Raw genomic sequence first — 18,549 nt, forward strand, 5'->3', positions numbered from 1 at the left:
GTTATGTGTGATATTGAAAAGTTTGTAAATTTAAAAAAGTGGTAGAGAATTTTCATTTTTAAATAGGAAAAAAAAAACTGAATATAAAGTTACAAGTAAAATACTGTTTCTTTTATTAGAAAACTATGTAATGAGCAGGCGAAGCCAAATCCAGAAACAGGTTTTAATATTGTATCGAAATTTACTACGCATGGCAAACAATAGACCAGGAATGAAGTCTCATATTCGTGCAGAATTCCAGAGGCATAAAGACATACCAAAAACTAATATAATGCAAATTGAGTATTTGTTGCGTTTAGGAAATAAAAGACTTGCTGAGCTTAAAAATGGTAGCATTGTATCCATAGGAAAATTTGTGTAGAGCATTTACATTTTTGTTTAATGAGTATGATATGTAGATAGTGTTGCTAAAAATGTGTCAATTGACATTTGTTTTTACATGCAATTTCATGAATGTTTTGTTATTAGTATTCTTTTTTTTTTTATTCTGCATAAAAAGAAAAAGTGTATGAAACTTCATTATGATTGTGTTTGATAGTATTATTATGAATTTTAATGTTTTTTTTTTAATATGCATATTTGCAAATTAGGACAAATTTTTCAAACCTTTTTATTCATTCACTTTGTTTTTGTAGAACCTTTTTTATACCTAGATGCTCTTTACTCTACTAAATAGAAAATGTAAAACACCATCCATCTTTTTTATTCGTTCAAGATGTCTTTTTCAAACATTTTGCCCAAGCTCAAGGTCTGGAAACTATCAAACCAAAATTATATCAAATCAGTTGTTTAGCTTAAAATGTTTATTGTTGCAAAGAAATCTGCGTTTTTCTTTTGTTAAAAGATGGAAGTCAACGGGAATGAAAAAAACTCTAAAAGATGATGTTAAGCGATTATTAACACTTGCTTATCCTGAACGATGGCCTATTGGAGGTATAGTTACTATCAGCTTTTTCATTAAAAAAAAAATTTATAAGCTATTTTATGTGTTGCAATTTTTAATTTAGGATCTGTTGTACTTCTTCTTGTATTTTCTACTATATCCATGTCTGTTCCTTTCTTCTTGGGGAAGATAATTGATTTGATGTATTCATCAACAGTTGAAAACCATACTGAAATGTTGGGTTCTTTGCGTTCAACTTGTTATGTTTTATCATCAGTATTTTTTATTGGTGCACTGGCAAATATTGGAAGATTATATATGATTCAGACTGCAGGTTTGAAAATTTGCTATAATGGCTTTAAAGTAATTCACAATTTTGCTATAATGATTAAAAAGTAATTCACACTAGTTATTGATTTCTATTTTTATTTTACAAAGGCCAGAGAATTATTCAGCAGCTTCGCAAGAAGACATTCAATGCTGTGATTTTGCAAGAGATTTCTTTTTTTGATCAAACATCAGCAGGTGAGCTTACCAATCGATTATCAAATGATACAGTTCTTGTTGGGAAGGCGGTTACAGATAATATATCTGATGGTTTGAGAGCTCTTACACAAGCTGTGGGAGGCATTTCATTAATGGTAAAAGTTATTTTGGTCAATGACAAAACTTTTCTAAATGAACCTGTTTGCAGCAGTTCTGATATTAGTTCATTAAAATCACAAATATTCATGTTCATCTTATGTTGTTTATGTTTAAGCTAAAAATTAACACACAATATTGTCAACTAGGTATACACTTGTCCTAAGCTTGCAGGAGTATCTTTACTTGTTGTTCCGCCAGTTGTTTTATTTGCGGTAATATATGGAAAGTATGTTCGGAGCATAACTAAGAGAGTCCAGGATAGGCTTGCAGATTCGAGCAAGATTGCTGAGGAACGATTAAGTAATATGAGAACTGTAAGAGCATTTGCACAAGAAGAGAATGAAATTGTGAAGTATGATTCCGAAATAGATAATGTTTATAAGTTATCACAAAAAGAAGCACTTGCAAGAGCTGTTTTCTTTGGTTTTGTATGTTTGATAATTTTCCCATTTCTTTTAGAGTAAAGAGCATGATGCGGTATTGTCAGTTACGTAGAGATAAGACAAATCTTTTAAATGAACTATTTTTATTAGAATTCCTTCACAGGGAACTTGATGGTTTTGGCTGTGTTATACAATGGGGCAACAATGATGGTAGAATCACAGATTACTGTTGGTGATCTGACTTCTTTTTTGATTTACACTGTTTATGTTGGGATCTCTATTGCTGGTAAAATTTAAAACATTTTTACAATTTAACATAAATTTACTCTGATAATTTTTTAGTACTCTAAAACTTTCTAAAAATATTTCCTCAAAAATCCAGCAATATTTTTCTAAAAATACTTCTGAAACATCTCTCATATTCATAATGTAATAAGCAACATAAAACATAATGTAACATAGTAGCATAATAGTAGCTTTGGTTATAGGTGATGGTTATTAAAAAAACCTTTAAAAAGAAAAAAAGATTAAAAAATAATTTTTGATCTTGATACTCTTTTTATATAGTGGTTAAACTTTAATATAAGTTGCTAATACTGTAAATATACTTACTTGGTAGTAACAACAGAGCATTTTTTTTAAACATTATGCTAGAGTCTTTGTTCCTATTTTTTAGGAATGGGGTCATTTTACACAGAATTAATGAGAGGAATTGGTGCAAGTTCTCGAATATGGGAACTTATTGATAAACAACCTGAAATTCCTCTCAGAGGTAATTAATATTTACATGAATTTATTCATTCATAAATTCTTATTCTAACTTTAAAAAAATTAATAATAAAAAAATTTCTATGTGAATTTAAGAAAATTTCAGGTCTTGCACCACATTGTATTAATTTACACAATCACTAAATATTTTTTTTAGCTATCTGTAAATTTTCATTTTTTTTTAGTTTTTCTAGCCATCTAAGTTTTTTTTTTAAATTTATTTTTTATTAAACTCTGAATATCCTTTATAATATGACTAGCTGTTAACAAATACAGTTTATAAATTACTATTCAAAAATATTTATGCTTTCAAAAAAACAACTTCACACTTCACATGCAGTCACACTTTATGTAACGGGTCCGCCATCTAACTTTTTTTTTTCAACTAGTGCTTATTTCGTGAATGATAACACTTAGCTCATGTCTGATTTGACAGATAATTAGTTTTATCCTTCCGCTGAAACAATATGGTTGTGTATACGCTTGAACAACGCTGGGAAATATTGCAACATTACTTTGAAAATCATGGTAATGTTGCAGAATGTGTGCAAAAATTGCGTACGGATTTTGGAAGAAGAGAAGCACCGTCAGCTCCGTATGTTCGTTATCTTGTGAAAAAAGTGAAAGAAACTGGCATCCTCATCGATAAACCAAAGCGTGAAAAGCCAAAAACAGTGCGTATACCCAAGAATATTGCTGCTGTGGCAGAAAGTGTGCGTGAAGCGCCATCAACATCAATTCACAGTTGTTCTCAACAATTGAACAATTGGGAGACATCATTGAGACGAATTTTGCATAAAGACCTTGGTATGACGCCATACAAAGTCCAATTGGTTCAGGAGTTGAAGCCAACTGACCATCCAATGCGTTTTCGCTTCGCTAAGTGGGCCTGCGATTGACTTACAGAAGATGCCGATTTTGCCAAAAAAATCATCTTTTCAGATGAAGCTCATTTTGATCTTGGCAGGTATGTAAACAAGCAAAATTGTCGCATTTGGGGCACAGAAAACCTGCATGCATACATTGAAAAGCTGATGCACCCAAAACGAGTCACTGTTTGGTGCGGATTTTGGTCCAGAGGCATAATTGGGCCATTTTTCTTCGAAAATGAGCAAGGAGTGGCCGTTACAGTCAATGGCGATCGTTATCGGGCCATGCTGATGGAATTTTTGTTCACAAAAATTGAAGAGGAGGATATTGGCAACATTTGGTTTCAACAGGACAGCGCTACGTGCCACACAGCCGAAGCTACACTCGATGTTTTGCGCCCTGAATTTGAAGATCGCATTATCAGCCACAGAGCTGATGTTGTTTGGCCACCTCGGAGCTGCGATTTGACACCGTTGGACTATTATTTGTGGGGTGCCCTCAAAGATAAGTGTTACGCCGATAAGCCAGAGACAATTGACGCTTTAAAGGACAATATTTGTGAAGCCATTGGTGAAATACAGCTGCACACAATCGATAATGTGCTTAAAAATTGGACCGATCATGTAGACTACTGCATGGCCAGCCGAGGCAGCCATTTGAATGAAATTATTTTCCATTATTAACCGGAAGGGTTGTACTTTCAAATAAAAAAAGACATTTGAGAAAATATTCAGTAGTTTTTTTTTATAGCATTTTCAAAAAAAAAAGTTATTTGGCAGACCCGATACTCGGGATAATTGTCATGTTGGAAAACAAAATCAGATTTGATGATATCACTATGTAACAAAGATGATTTTTATTTTTTTTTTTTGTCCTTGCGTTGAAAGTGTGTTTTTCTACCTCTTTTTGCCAAAAATAAATGCAAAATAGCTGTTGTTCCACAAAAACTTTGCTTCTGTGACCAGGACAACAATGTTTTGAAATTTGTGTGCTTTTAAGAAAGTTCTTGATTCATATTGAATTATGAATATTTTTCAAGAATATTCCTGAACCACTCAAATTGTCTAGATGATCCAAGAATTTTCCAGAATATTCTAGAACTTTCAAGAAACCTTTAAAACATTCAAGAAATGTTTAAAACTTTCAAGAAACTTCCAGATCTTTCTAGAATGTTCTCGAGCTGTCTAAAAGTAATCATGGAAGTATAAAATCACAGGTAACTGAAACCAACACTTCAGTTCATGTTAGCCTACAAAGCATAATTTGGCATGCCTATCGGGGATCAGGACAAACCTTGGGCACCTCATTTCACTGACTGGAATGTATCTGTACTTTTTAGTTTATGTTAATAATTATGTTTTCATTCTGATTTTTTTACCAGTTGGTACAGAGGGGAAAACAAAGGTATGAGATTTGCAATCCCCCAAATATGGAGGGAATTAACTGATCACTCAAGCAATTGCTTTGTCTGCATAGTAGACTCCAAACATTGAGCAAGCAAAAGTGCACCTTAGACTTTGGAGATGTAACTGAGCAGAGAAATCCATACTACCCCAACTAAGAAGGCATCATTGACTTGATTAGAGATCTTGGTCTCACATAGTCAAATGGCAAGCTTTTAATGTCGAGACTCAAGCAGTGGAATTGCTAGATGAAAGTGTTCACATATCAAGGGTTACACCAGTATTTTTCAAGCTTTTTCACTTTTCAAAATAAGCTTTGCTTTTGCCACAATGTGACTGTTTGAGGCAATTAGAACTCTCAACCCCAGTGAGTGGTGGCCCTTTATTGACAGCTCATGTAAAAACCTCACAGCCATGTTGCTTCATAATGGGAAAAAGTATCCATCTCTCCACCTTGCTTACTCTGTTCAGCTCAAAGAGCAATACAAGAGTGTTAAGATCAAGCACTTTCACCAGGATATATTGATCTTTGAACTTTGCTACCAAGGTTCTTATACTGAAAATATGATAGGGACTATACTTAGGGGCTGTTTTAAGAAAATAATCTACAACATAAATGTAAATCTAGAAAAAATATTAATTTTTTTATGTTTTTATTGTATTACTTGTGTAATTCTAGAATAAATAAATGCTACTATTGCATTATGACAAAAATATTAATTTATGAAAAAAATTGCCATAATAAAATTTTATTTTGAACATTCAGAGTTTAACAAATAACAAAAAACATTCAGAGTTTAACAAATAATTAAAAAATGAGAAAAAATGAAAACTTCACAGGTGGTTGAAAAATGTTTTTAGTGACTGTATATTTTATAAAAGAAGCAAAAAAAGTATAAATGTTTTATTATATTAGGTGGGTTAAACATATCTACTGTTATTAATGACCATTCAATCTTGTTTAATGATGTGTGCTTTAATTATCCATCAAGAAAAGACCTTCAAGTGTTGTCAAATTTCCATCTTGTTGCTGAGTCAGGTTCATCTGTGGCTATTGTAGGTAAAAATTTAATTAAAAAGATATTTCTTTGAAGACATTAGTATAGCATCAAATTAGTCTGTATCTTTCACTTGTGACTGGTTTTAGGTGAAAGTGGCAGTGGCAAAAGTACAGTTGGATCTTTATTGCTCCGATTCTATGATATAGATAGTGGCAGTATAATGATAGGTGGTGTTAACATAAAAGACCTTGAGCCATACACTTTAAGAGAATTTATTGGTACAGTAAGTCAGGTAAAGTATCTTTTTTTGATGGTAGTTTTGTTCACATGATCAATTTTAAACATAATTTTTGATTTTACTGTGCAGAAAATTAATTTCAATTAAATTAAAGAAAAAGCTTGTAATTGCTGTTTTTAACTAAGGTAGTTATTATCTCTTACATAACCAAACTCTTACATAACCAAACTTTTTTTAAACCTTCAGTGAAACTTGTTACTCTCTGCCAATACAATAATAATAATTGGACCATAACTGCAATTAAAAAGCTGGAGTGGAAAATGATAACTTAAATAATCATATTTAATGTCATTGATGAATCTGTTTTATAATGATCATAAAAAATCTCATTAAAGATCTGTTTGGTTTGTCACTAAAAGTGTAAACCAAATCAATTTATGTTACCAAAGGTATCTTAATAACTATTAAAAAAGCATAAGAATTAAATTAAATGATAGCCAAATGTTTTATACCATCCTTTTTAGCAAAATGTTGTATTTAAGTTCATTTGTATTACATAAAGTGAGGTGACAAGTACGATTTTTAGGAACCTGTACTTTTCTCCACAACAATTGCTGATAATATTTCATATGGTTTAAAACAAGATACAAAATTTGAAGAAATTGTTGCTGCCGCTAAACAAGCTAATGCCTATAATTTTATCATGAGCTTTCCAGATGGTTTCAATACAATAGTTGGAGAGAAAGGGCAAATGTTATCAGGTTAGTTTATATGTCAAATATTGTAAATTAGATTAAAATTACTTTTTTGTTGGTAAAATTGAATTTAAAAGGCAAAACAAGTGGCAAACTGTTGTTATGATTCCTTTTATTTTACAAATATTTCAAAAGATGTTTTTACAAGTTTCAGATTTTTAAAATGTAATTTTTTAGCAAATTAGCTTTTTTTTAAAAAATTCTCATAAAATGTTTTTTCAAATTAACTGTAATTTATTCTTCATCTTGTTATTTAAGTTTTTCTTTGGGTTTGATGTTTGTTAAAAAGAAAATATTTGATACATTTAAAAAAATACTCTATTGAATTCAATGGACTAAATAGTGGAGCAATTCATTCATATTTAAAAACTAACAGACTTAAAAGTAACAGAGTGAATCACATTGCATAAACATAATAAATTATTATGTAGTTGTAACAAATACTTTATTAAATTAACAAATTACTTTGTATTAGTTAAAATGTTCATTTATTTTGTAATGTTCCTCATAGAAACATGTTAATGAAATGAAAATAAACCCAAAATTTAAAGCTACTATTTTTAATTACATTTATTTGAACAATTACTATCAATGATAGATATATTATATCAATGCACTAATAAAGTGAGTTCATCAATAACACACACTACTAAAATACATGCGATATACAATTAAAATGCCATATCTAAGCAACATATACTAAATCACAGGAGAATCATAAATGCATCTTTTTTGATCCTCTGATCATAGCCACAGATGAAATCAATTCATCTAATAAACTATACCGATCAAAAGTTTTTAGACAAAATTATGATTGGTTAATTTATCATTTTAAACTATCACTTTAAAATACTAGAAAAACAAACTATTAAAAAAGACCAAAAATTTTATCAAGTACACCCATTAGATAATTAAATTACACTGCATGTTGATAAATAAAGAGATTAAATCTAAAGATGTATTGCGATATTGTTAAAATAACTGACAAATGTAGCCACATCAATAAGTTGCCATAGAAACTTTACATGATATAATTATACAGTGTAGCACAAAACTCCACAACAGTTTTTGGCAGTTTGCCATGCTGCAAACCATAAAAGTCTTGAATAACCTGCCAAAATAAGTTGTACAAAGGTTCATGTTCAATATTAAAAAATTCAATGTAATTTACAGAGTCAATCAAACCCCTTGAGGAGACCAGCATTGAGTACCTTTTTCTCCAATGCAAATTTTACCAATAAAATACTTTTACCCTCTTGCACTTGCACAAAGAGCATAGGGTATGGAGAATCCACTTTTTCTGCATATTCTAAGAAAAGTAGAAATGTACACAAAACCGTATGTATGTTATGTTGTCTATGTTATTCATTTTCTTGTTTTTGTGTTCATCAAACATTTCAGAGATTATAATTTTAATCTACAATTACAGGTAGTGGCAACAATTATATAAATTAGTAACAGTTATTATGTAAAGATTGAATAATTTCAAAGTTTATTCCCAATTTTTGTTTTTTATAGCCTCTGGGTTTTGGAAGTTATGTCATATTTGTGAGCTTTTCAGCTGTTTTTTTATGAATTATTGTTTCCATTTAGTATTTTTTAGTGATAAGTTGGTTCCTTAGATTAACTGTACAGAAGGCATATCTGAAAAGTAGTTCAACAATTGAAGGAATAACTTTTTAACAGATTAGCTGCATAGTCAAGATTATTTCATTGAAAACTCAAGCTAAAAAATTAACACTGGCGTTACCACTTTGCTCAGATTGTGTTCACCAACCTTTTAAATCCAAATTAATGTTTGTGTAATGAATATGACATCATACTTTCATTTAATATTTATGAATTAGATATGAGTTGCAACAGTATACAATGAAAAATTTGTCATAGTGTATCTATGAATTCATATTTGAAATGTAATAGCAGGAATTCAGAAATTGTAATAAGATTTGAATATTTCTTTAGCACTGCAGATATAAAAAGCAGTTTTAGTGCAACCCATGACTGAAGTAGAATGTGGAAAACAAGTCTTTATTTCATCTGTTTGAGGAAAGTGGGCCAAACACTTCCACTTCTTCAAGATTTCCAACACCTAAAAGATGATTAATCAAATCTCGTGCTACTAACGTTGAGTATCATAAAAAGCAGTAGTAATAATAACATATTACAAATATTTTAATTTTTTTTTTTTTTTTATGCATCAATTACAGTTATTTACATACATGATAAGTTACTTGCTATATAAATAATTATCATTTGTAAGTGGTTTCAATGATTACAGCCTTTGATAGTAAAAGCTCTCAACATGAAAGCCAATACAGTTTCACTGTAGGTTTAAAAAAAGCACATTCTCTGTGAAGATGACTTCTGTGATTATGTGAAGGTGACCTCCATTCGAATCTGTTATGAATTTATGTGATATATGGTCATCAACATCCAGTTGAGGAAGTTGTGGACAAGGAAAAATAACTGTCAAGTCCTCATTCTGAGATTCTACCTTCCTTTTTTGGCGACCTAGTACTTTTTCTTTTGCTAGGATTACAAGAAATCTCTATGATACTGAATATTTTCAGTAAAAAATTTTATTAGGTTTTAGTTGCATATAGAACAGAAAAGATGTTAAAAAACTAAACAAAAAAATAAATCAGCACGTTGATTTTTAACTCAATCAAATGTATGGAAAAAATAGTTAATATAAAGCAGTGCAATGCCAATTTTGGATAAAAAAATTTCATTGGGTTTTAATACATACCAGGCAAAGCTTGAGAGTTGATATTTCCAGAACTAAGAGAAGAATACAGTATTTGGTGATATTGAAACAACTGCAACTCGTGAAGCAGGATAAGTTTCAACTGAATTCACACAGGTACCATCTGTGTGAATTCGGTTGAAACTTATCCTGCACATGGCGACCTGCATAATAAATATGTTTAAGTTTAAACTAAAAGATAACGTTTTAAAAATTGCCAAATAAGGAATATAGAGTAAAAAAAGTTTTACTTTGTTTACATTCCTTGTTTGGCAAATTTATGAAACAGAGTTCAAATACTTGTATGTGTGTGTGTCTGTGTGTGTAATTAGATTTGATTCTATTTTATTTTTTGATAAAACACAAGGATTTTCTTTTAACCAATTAAAATTAATTATAAAATTAAGAATACTTTACGTCTTATTCTAATTACTTGATTCATCCCTAATTTAAAATAATTGGCGTCGTTAACGTTGATGACATAGTCGTGCAGATGTATAAATCTGGTATTATTTTACTTTGGCGTCTATCTTATGGATTGGTTTAAAATAAATTTTCTTTGAATTGTTACACTTTGCCACTTTAACAAAGTAATTCGTTAAAAAATGGTTTAAGAAAGTTTAGAATCGTAAGAACGTTTCTTGCGTACGTTTTATCTTGTTTTCCGTTACTCCAACGTGTTACTCAACGGTGGTACTCCGTAAAACTTAAGGCGGAGTTTTTTTTTAGACTGTGTATGTTTAATTTTTTTAAAACTGTGTATGTTTAATTTAGGCGGACAAAGACAGCGTATTACAATTGCGCGAGCTATCTTAAAGGTAGTGATTTTTTGGTACTTTAATTTTTTGACAATCCAAAAAATTCCTCTGATTTACGAATAAATCTTTAACAGACATAAAAATGTTCGTTTTTTTTTATAGAATCCTAAGATACTTCTTCTTGATGAAGCTACCAGGTATTTTTTTCATGACTTTTTTTTAATAAGTTTTCGATTTTTTAGATTATATGTATTTTTTTCTCTTCTTTTTTTGTTGTTGGCAAGATAGTTGTTTTTATGATCACGTTTAAGTTAAATATAATTTCAATATAGCTCACTGGATGCAGAAAGTGAATATTTAGTTCAAGATGCTCTGCAAAAACTAATGATTGGTCGAACAACGCTTATAGTTGCTCATCGTCTATCTACTATTAAGTCAGCCAATAAAATTGCTGTTCTACAACACGGTAGAATCACAGAAATAGGGACATATCAAGCCTTGCTAGAAAAAAAAGATGGTTTATTTCGACAACTAGTAGAACGGCAGTCTTTTGCTGGGTGATGCGGAAGATTACTTATAAAGATTTTTTGCATTTTATTGTCTGGACAATGATAGAATATTCCGTAAAAATACGACAAGGTTATTCCTTCTAATCGTTGTTTACGTTGTTGAAAATGATTGCTTTTAACAAGGACATAATTTTATTGAAAAAAAAACTCATGACTTTTCCTATACTTAAGGTTTTGATATTTTTCTAAAGTTTATAAAGACGTCCTAATCTTAACGTAACTTTTTTGACAAAAGTTTTTTGTTTTTTATAATGTTTTATTTCATGTTGTTTTTGATACTTTTAACCCTTTGTAAATTTTGTCACTAGATCGCTAATTGAATTGAAACTAATTGAAATTAGGCAAATCATATTTAATGTCTTTTCATTTTTAGTCAAGATATTTATAACGACATTACTATACATCTCTTGAAGAGTTTCAATGCAGGAGGGGATTATATTGGCTATAAGAGGTTAGCCTTTAACTATTAATCCGAACGTTATAATTGGTGCGTTTATTCAAAAGAAAACTGTTTCTTCTTATTTATTATTCTTACAATTCGCTCATCATGGAAGTTCAATTTATGAACCTGCAGGAGGATGCTAAGTTCCTCATCAACGAAATCAGTTTTGCTGTGAAGAGTATTTTAATTTCCTCCGTTCTACCTCAATCTAATCTTGTCGTCTACTTAAATATCGAAACAAAGGACGATGATGCATTTACAGTCCGATTAACCCCTCAAGGTTTTCAAGTTGTCGGTCATGGTTTCGATAGAGACGACAACGGTTCTGCAATGTATCCAAATTTATACGAAACTATATATTCTCTGTTACAAAGTATAAGCAAAAGTTATGTTACTATTTTTGGGAACGCGCTGAATGAAAAATTGAACGCTTTAAGAGAACTAAAAGAAAAGGATGTTGATTAGGCATTTCTCTGCCGAAGGTAATTTCATATTGAGTAGGTAAAAAGAATTTTTTACGAATCTTGAAATATACACAAAAGTTTTGTTTCAAAGAACTTTTAAAATTGAATAAATATCATTTTCTTTGTTGCCTGAATATGATAAATGACTTTTGGTTTTAGTGTTACATTATTTTAACTTAATTCAGATTTTTTACATACTGCAATATTTTATCTAGGATTTACTACATACTCTAGAATATTCATGTACTAAGAGTTATGTTCTAATCCAGCTATAAATTTATGTGGCGTTTTATCTCGAATTTACATGCACGTGTTTTTTTTGTTTTTTTTTTTAAGAATAGAATGCTAGAGTATCCTAACTAGATATCGTTCTCTCAAAAGAAACGTGATAGAAAAACCTCATTTCATAATTTAGATATAGTTTTTATTATTATTTATCTCTTTTAATATCCTGTCATAAATCCGAACTTTACTTTGATCAAAGTTTTTTTTTCTGTAGATGCAATGGATGATATAGAAAGTATTTTATGCTGGCTCACAATTGCTATTTTAACAATATGTCTTGTCAAAAACGCTTCTTCTGGTACATTTTATTACGGTTCAGAATCTCTTAAGGGAAAAGTAGTAGTAATTACTGGTGCGAATTGCGGCCTTGGATTTGAAACAGCTTTAGAACTTAGTAAACGTGGTGCTAGAGTAATACTTGCATGTAGGGATGAAGTACGTGGGCTAAATGCTGAGCGCAGCATTAAACTGGCGATCAAAAACGCTGATGTTGAATACATGCCGTTGGATTTGTCATCGCTTGCATCCATTAGATTTTTCGTTGCGTCATTTAAAAAGAAGTTCGGATATTTAAACATACTCGTTAATAACGCTGGTATTATATTTATACCTCATTCTCTTTCAAAAGAAGGCATCGAGCTTAACTTTGCAGTGAATTATCTTGGGCATTTCTTTCTAACATTGTTATTACTTCCGATGCTAAGAGCGAGCAAGACACAGTCTCGCATAATATCTGTTTCTTCTCTTATGTATATTTTTGGCCGAATACACGTCGAAGATCTGAATTTCACAACACGGAAATATAGTTCTATACAAGCTTATGCCGATAGTAAGTTAGCTAGCTTAGTAACTTCTCTACGCTTAGCTAAAAACATTAAATTTGACAACGTTTACGTATCTTGTGTTGATCCAGGTATCGTATTTTCAAATATCGGAAGAGACACGTGGTTTATGGGAAGTTTTTTTTATCAAGTGCTATGCAGACCCTTAACTTGGCTGGTGTTTAAAGAACCGTGTGCCGGAGCTCAAACTATCATTTTCTGTGCTTGTTCAAAAGAAGTAAAAGAATCAGGTGAATTTTATTCTGAATGTGAAAAGAGGGTCCCATGGCCTATAGTTTTTGATGAGAGTTTATCTGAAACACTTTGGAAAAAGAGTTTAGAAATGTTGGGTTTAAGCAGCATAGAGCGAGATTTGATTTCTGAGCACATTCTTTTGTAAGCAGTTACTAACTAAAAAGTTGTTTCTACATATTTTGTCTGTTTTTTTTTTTTAAACCTACCTTCTTAATTCGATGAACTTTTGCCTAAAAAATTACCAAAAGTTGTTTTTTTAAAGCAAAAGTTAATTAAATATTTAAGTTATAGACATTTTATTAGAAAATGTCACCCCAAAAACAAAAAATTGATTTTGTATTTATGTAAATGCATATTAATTGTGTAATATGCTTATATTATAATACAAAAAAAAAAGAAGAACTCGCAAAAGTTCTAATAGATGTACATTAGGGTGATAACTTATTTTAAATCTTGTGTAGCCATGGTTCACCCAATAAAACCGAAAATAAAAGATATCTTATTTAGGGGAACCCGGGTTAAGACAGGATACTGGGGCAAGACGGGATTATGAATTTGCGCTACATCAGCTGCATGTTTTGGAAAAGGCAAGGTACCAGACTGAAATTTTGATCACGTAATGTTTTGACAACAACGAGAATGAAAGTTTTAAACACATTGAAAAAATATTAGAAAAAGTTTAATTTTTAGATGTTTGATGTAAAATGCGATGAAACTGATAAAAATATATAAAATATAAAGAAGTAAGTTTTCGCTGAACCTGCAACTCGTTACTTTAATGCTGACTTATATGACTGAATTTGTGACAAATTAATCGAGCTTACACGGCATTTGTTACTGAAAACATTGCTAACTTATCATCACACCAGTTGGGGCAAGATGGTATAAGGCCTTTGGGGCAAGATGGTATAAGTGTATCCCATCTTGCCCCTTGCATTGCATATTTACATAGTTTACCACTTTCTGAAATTCACTTTCTGTGCTTTTTTCTTTTGCATATGCTAAATAAATAAATACTTTCTGCCTTCTGGGCAATAGGTTATAGCAATATGCCTATACGTAGCATACTTTTATATGCCAATAGAGATTAAATTTGGCACTCATTTCAATTTTTTTCACTTTTATTAATTTAATGTAATTTAGCATCATTTTTACTCATGGGATTTCTGTGTCACTCCATCGTGCCCTGGTGATTGGGGTAAGATGGGATGGGTATCCCATCTTACCCCTATACCTGGGGCAAGATGGGATTTTCAGGACCTTTGCCATATTGAAGCTAGCCATCATGGTGGATGATATATTACTATGTTTACTACGGAATCATACAGGATATACATATGGCTTCATGATCAGTAAAATAGGGGGAAATATATAGGTGTCTTCATGTCCAAATCTGACTGTTTTGCTTAAGTATCCCGTCTTACCCCGGGTTCCCCTATTAAACTTTTTTTTTGAATAAAAAATTCCCCCATAAAGCAAAAAAGCAATTTTTATGATTATAGTATTAATGTAAAGTTTTGTAATTCTAAAAACTCTAAATGCTTACAAAATTAGTACCAGCATAACTTAAACTTAATAAAGTAAACATAAATTTTTTTTATCGATTGTTTTTTCAGTTTTTGAATAAACCATTATTTCGTGCACTGTCTTTACTGTGCGTTCTGCACAAATGTTGCATCTTGCAGTGTTTATGATAGCTTCTTGATAACACCAATGGCTTAAAAAGGATTTTTTTACTTTTGCATACTGCTTATACATACTGGTTAACTGCTTATACATACTGGTTAACTGCTTATACATACTGGTTAACTGCTTATACATACTGGTTAACTGCTTATACATACTGGTTAACTGCTTATACATACTGGTTAACTGCTTATACATACTGGTTAACTGCTTATACATACTGGTTAACTGCTTATACATACTGGTTAACTGCTTATACATACTGGTTAACTGCTTATACATACTGGTTAACTGCTTATACATACTGGTTAACTGCTTATACATACTGGTTAACTGCTTATACATACTGATTAACTTCATAGTTTCTTCTATCATAATAGTGGCTAGAAAATCAGATACTCATCCATTCACTGATAATTAAGTTACATACTGGTTGCAGTTGCTGCTGATGTTCTAGCAATAAAATAAATGCCAGTAATGCTAGAATTCCTCTGGAATTACACCTTGCATTACTTATATTTGGAAGAGCCTTAAAATTAATTTTTGAAAAATCTTTTTTCTCTTAATATCTGTAATGATGCTCCAGGTCACACAAAAACTTCATGTCATCTCGCCATTGACGTTTTACCAAATTTTTTACGAAGTCATTTTTATTATCAGTTCATCAACAAAAAAATAATTGACATTGGGTGACAAATGTTCTGCCTCCAAAAATTTTATCCATGAGATGCTTCAATAACAAATATACCACATGTTGGCAACCAGTATATTGTGGAACCTCTAATATCCAAGCTATAAACTCATTTTTCAAATATACAATAAGACCACTTTTTGCTCCAGTATTTGCGTTTGGTGCGTCACAAATAACCACTTTTATTACTTCCCATATATCAAATACATTTAATAAATTAATCAATGCTGAAACAATCATTGTGGCTTTGCCATCCTCTAAAACCAAGGTTGCCAATTTTATTTCCTGATAACTGTTTTTTAAAACTACAACTTGCACTTCTTTCTGTTAAAAATTCTTGTCATCAAAATGTATTACCCATAAAGATTTTTTTAAATAGTTTTCTTTAATTCTTCTTTTATTCTATCAGCTTCTTTCATTACTGCTTTGTAAATATTTGCCTTTGTTGGAGTTGTAATATGAATACCTTCTTCTGATAATTGATGAAATACTTTTTTACTCCGGTGTGTACTTAGCTTAACATGCTTCACTAAAGAAACAGCTGAAGCAGTTGAAGTTTTTTCTTTTTTTTTTTTAGGTCTACAGATAATGCTAGTTGATGATTATCATCATCACTCTCTGTTTCAGTTTTTCTAGAGTCACAGAAACCTCTATTTGATGCTGAGTTTTGTTGTCAGCAGAACTCAGCATCAAATAGAGGTTTCTATTTGATGCTGAGTTCTGCTGACAACAATTTCTTTATCTTTAACACATTTAGATGGATGATTTTGAACAATTTTTGATGTAACATATCCTACCTTTCCATTACTTTCTTGGAATTTCCATACTTATTTGCAATTTCTAAAACTTTTTCTTCAGTGCTCAGCCATAAACCTTTTTCATATGTAATATCAAATAATCTTTCATCGTAATTGTTGATACTGATTTTCTGTTTCTTTTGTTGTTTATGGTATTTATTCACCATATTTTCAACTTTCCTTGAAACTGATTTTTCTGTTATGGCTGGAAAATTTAACTTGGCCCATGAGGTAATTAATTCGCAATAACTTTGTACCTTCTAAAAACAGATTTCTCTAAAGAACCCAAATAAGTCTACCTGCCTAAAACAACTAGTTTAAAAAAACAAACAACGCCCTAAACAAACAACAATACTGAGTTAAGTGATACGTAAAAACTAAGGAAGTTTGTTTTTTAAAAAAGTGGTCACGGGGGACATTTTTAAAACTAAACATCAAGTTATATATTTTTAAAGTCACTAGAAAAGTTTCATCTCTTAATGTTATGGCCATTATAAAAAATATAAAAATTTGAATAAGTTCAAATCAAAGTTGCAGTTTGTTTATTTTCGCAGGCAGCATAGAGTTCTTCCATCACTTTAACTATGCTTTCTATCTATTGATTACTTCTTGGCATGTTCTCCAACGAGCGCAATCCGTTTTTTTTAAGGTTTTCATATTTCTGACAAGTTTTTGAAGTATCATTTAACAACTCATAAACAAACCAATTCTCTGCCCAGTCATCAAATGAATCATACCTTCTCCTAAGTCTTCCCTGTAGTTGCCATAATGAATGCATGGAATAGTCGCAATAATGAATGCATGGATATCGAGAATGACTCTTGAATTCCAACACTATTGCTTTTTAGGAACTTTCTGAAAGCAACTTAAAAAATGTCCTTTTCCCCTCAGACACCCATGTTAAATGATGCAAATTTTTCATGTCTCTGAAATTTCTCAATTTCTTCTGTTTCATTCTTAAGCTTTCATTTCCTCATAGTTATTCACCTATTGAGACAAACGGATAATCAATGTTTGGAGACGTGTTACTAACAAGTTCTAACATGACCAAACTGAGAACCCTATCCAAGATGTGATGCTGACAACTAGTCAATTTATACAATTTCGTTATTTTAAATTGGTAACACTCTGCTCTAAGATTATTTGTTGTAATTGGACAACAGCTCCATTCTTTTTCCCAGTGTTAACGTTTGTTTGTATCAGCAATCATCATCTTGATTACATTCCATAATAGCAATAGTTTCAGAATTGATTTATTAATTTACTTCGGTCTTTTCGTTTCAAGTAATACTATCCGATATTTATAGCTTCTTTGATTATTGATTTTTAAATTTATATTAATAGTCTCTTTGAATATTGACATATAAATTGCTACTCATTTTAGAGTTGGAATTTTAGTTTTCATTGTTTGTTGATACCCTTGGTTGTTAATATTCTTGTTTGTTGTTGATACCCTTGTGTATGTTACCAAGCCGACTACAATTTTACTTTAGTACTTTCTAGAAGACAGGAAATATAAATGTAAAGCAAAAAATAGTACATTAATGGTTATTTTCAAAATGCATATCTTTAATACGTATGCTCTTCAAATGTTGTTCCTGTTGAGAAAAACTAACGCGTGTGACAAAACTCAACAAATTAGCGTTGTTACGACAATGAAACTATTCGGCTGTCGACTAAATCGATTAACGTATTTTTCAAAGTCGACAAAAATCGACTAATACATTTTTAAAATCGACTAAGTCGACTAAAAGTCGATTTAGTCGAAGTATTTGAATAAAAAATTTTGTTATAATCATATACTTTGATGTTACTTGTCAATTTATTTTTTAGATGCTATATAACAAATAGAACTTTAAGAGAGTAAATAAAAAAACTAGGTGGTAGGTAGTACTGTTATAATAACACGTGCTGCTGTTATATCAAGAGCATTTTATTTGTTCGATTTTAATTCATCTAATCTATTAGATGAAAAAAAAAGTCAAATAAACAAACAAATTAAAACCAAAATTATAACCACAAAATAAAGAAAAAAACACAGATGGACATTTTATATCATTTTTTAAAAAAAATTAAAGCAAAAAATTAA

General features: G+C 30.7%; 3 protein-coding genes across 4 annotated transcripts; all 3 read left to right on the forward strand.

Moving 5' to 3' along the window:
• The first annotated feature begins 423 nt into the window (after nt 1-423).
• On the forward strand, nt 424-11,253 carry LOC145182888 (ATP-binding cassette sub-family B member 10, mitochondrial-like). Of its 2 annotated transcripts, XM_090083707.1 has the most exons (12): nt 424-933; nt 1,008-1,217; nt 1,322-1,524; nt 1,675-1,956; nt 2,062-2,197; nt 2,588-2,683; nt 5,869-6,012; nt 6,100-6,245; nt 6,778-6,952; nt 10,467-10,510; nt 10,613-10,647; nt 10,783-11,253. In XM_090083707.1, the coding sequence occupies exons 1-12, from the start codon at nt 654-656 to the stop codon at nt 11,009-11,011; spliced, it is 1,980 nt and encodes a 659-aa protein (XP_089939833.1). In that variant the 5' UTR covers nt 424-653; the 3' UTR covers nt 11,012-11,253. The 2 variants fall into 2 exon arrangements, 1 of the variants encoding a protein (XP_089939833.1); XR_016451393.1 differs by lacking the exons at nt 6,100-6,245; nt 6,778-6,952; nt 10,467-10,510; nt 10,613-10,647; nt 10,783-11,253 and having other exon boundaries at nt 1,675-1,880; nt 1,988-2,197.
• Nucleotides 11,254-11,566: 313 nt separating this feature from the next.
• LOC149889444 (GSK3-beta interaction protein-like) lies at nt 11,567-11,926 on the forward strand. The gene has a single exon (XM_090083711.1). The coding sequence runs from the start codon at nt 11,567-11,569 to the stop codon at nt 11,924-11,926; it is 360 nt and encodes a 119-aa protein (XP_089939837.1).
• LOC145182890 (retinol dehydrogenase 13-like) lies at nt 11,805-13,461 on the forward strand. Its single transcript, XM_080058165.2, has 2 exons — nt 11,805-11,943; nt 12,425-13,461. Exons 1-2 carry the CDS (start codon nt 11,916-11,918, stop codon nt 13,429-13,431), a joined length of 1,035 nt encoding a protein of 344 aa, XP_079914291.2. The 5' UTR covers nt 11,805-11,915; the 3' UTR covers nt 13,432-13,461.
• Nucleotides 13,462-18,549: the final 5,088 nt, after the last annotated feature.

Source organism: Hydra viridissima, unplaced genomic scaffold (genome assembly GCF_058129835.1).
Source record: "Hydra viridissima isolate aposymbiotic clone 2 unplaced genomic scaffold, HvirCarnegie_v1 scaffold_4, whole genome shotgun sequence".
Classification (NCBI taxonomy): domain Eukaryota; kingdom Metazoa; phylum Cnidaria; class Hydrozoa; order Anthoathecata; family Hydridae; genus Hydra; species Hydra viridissima.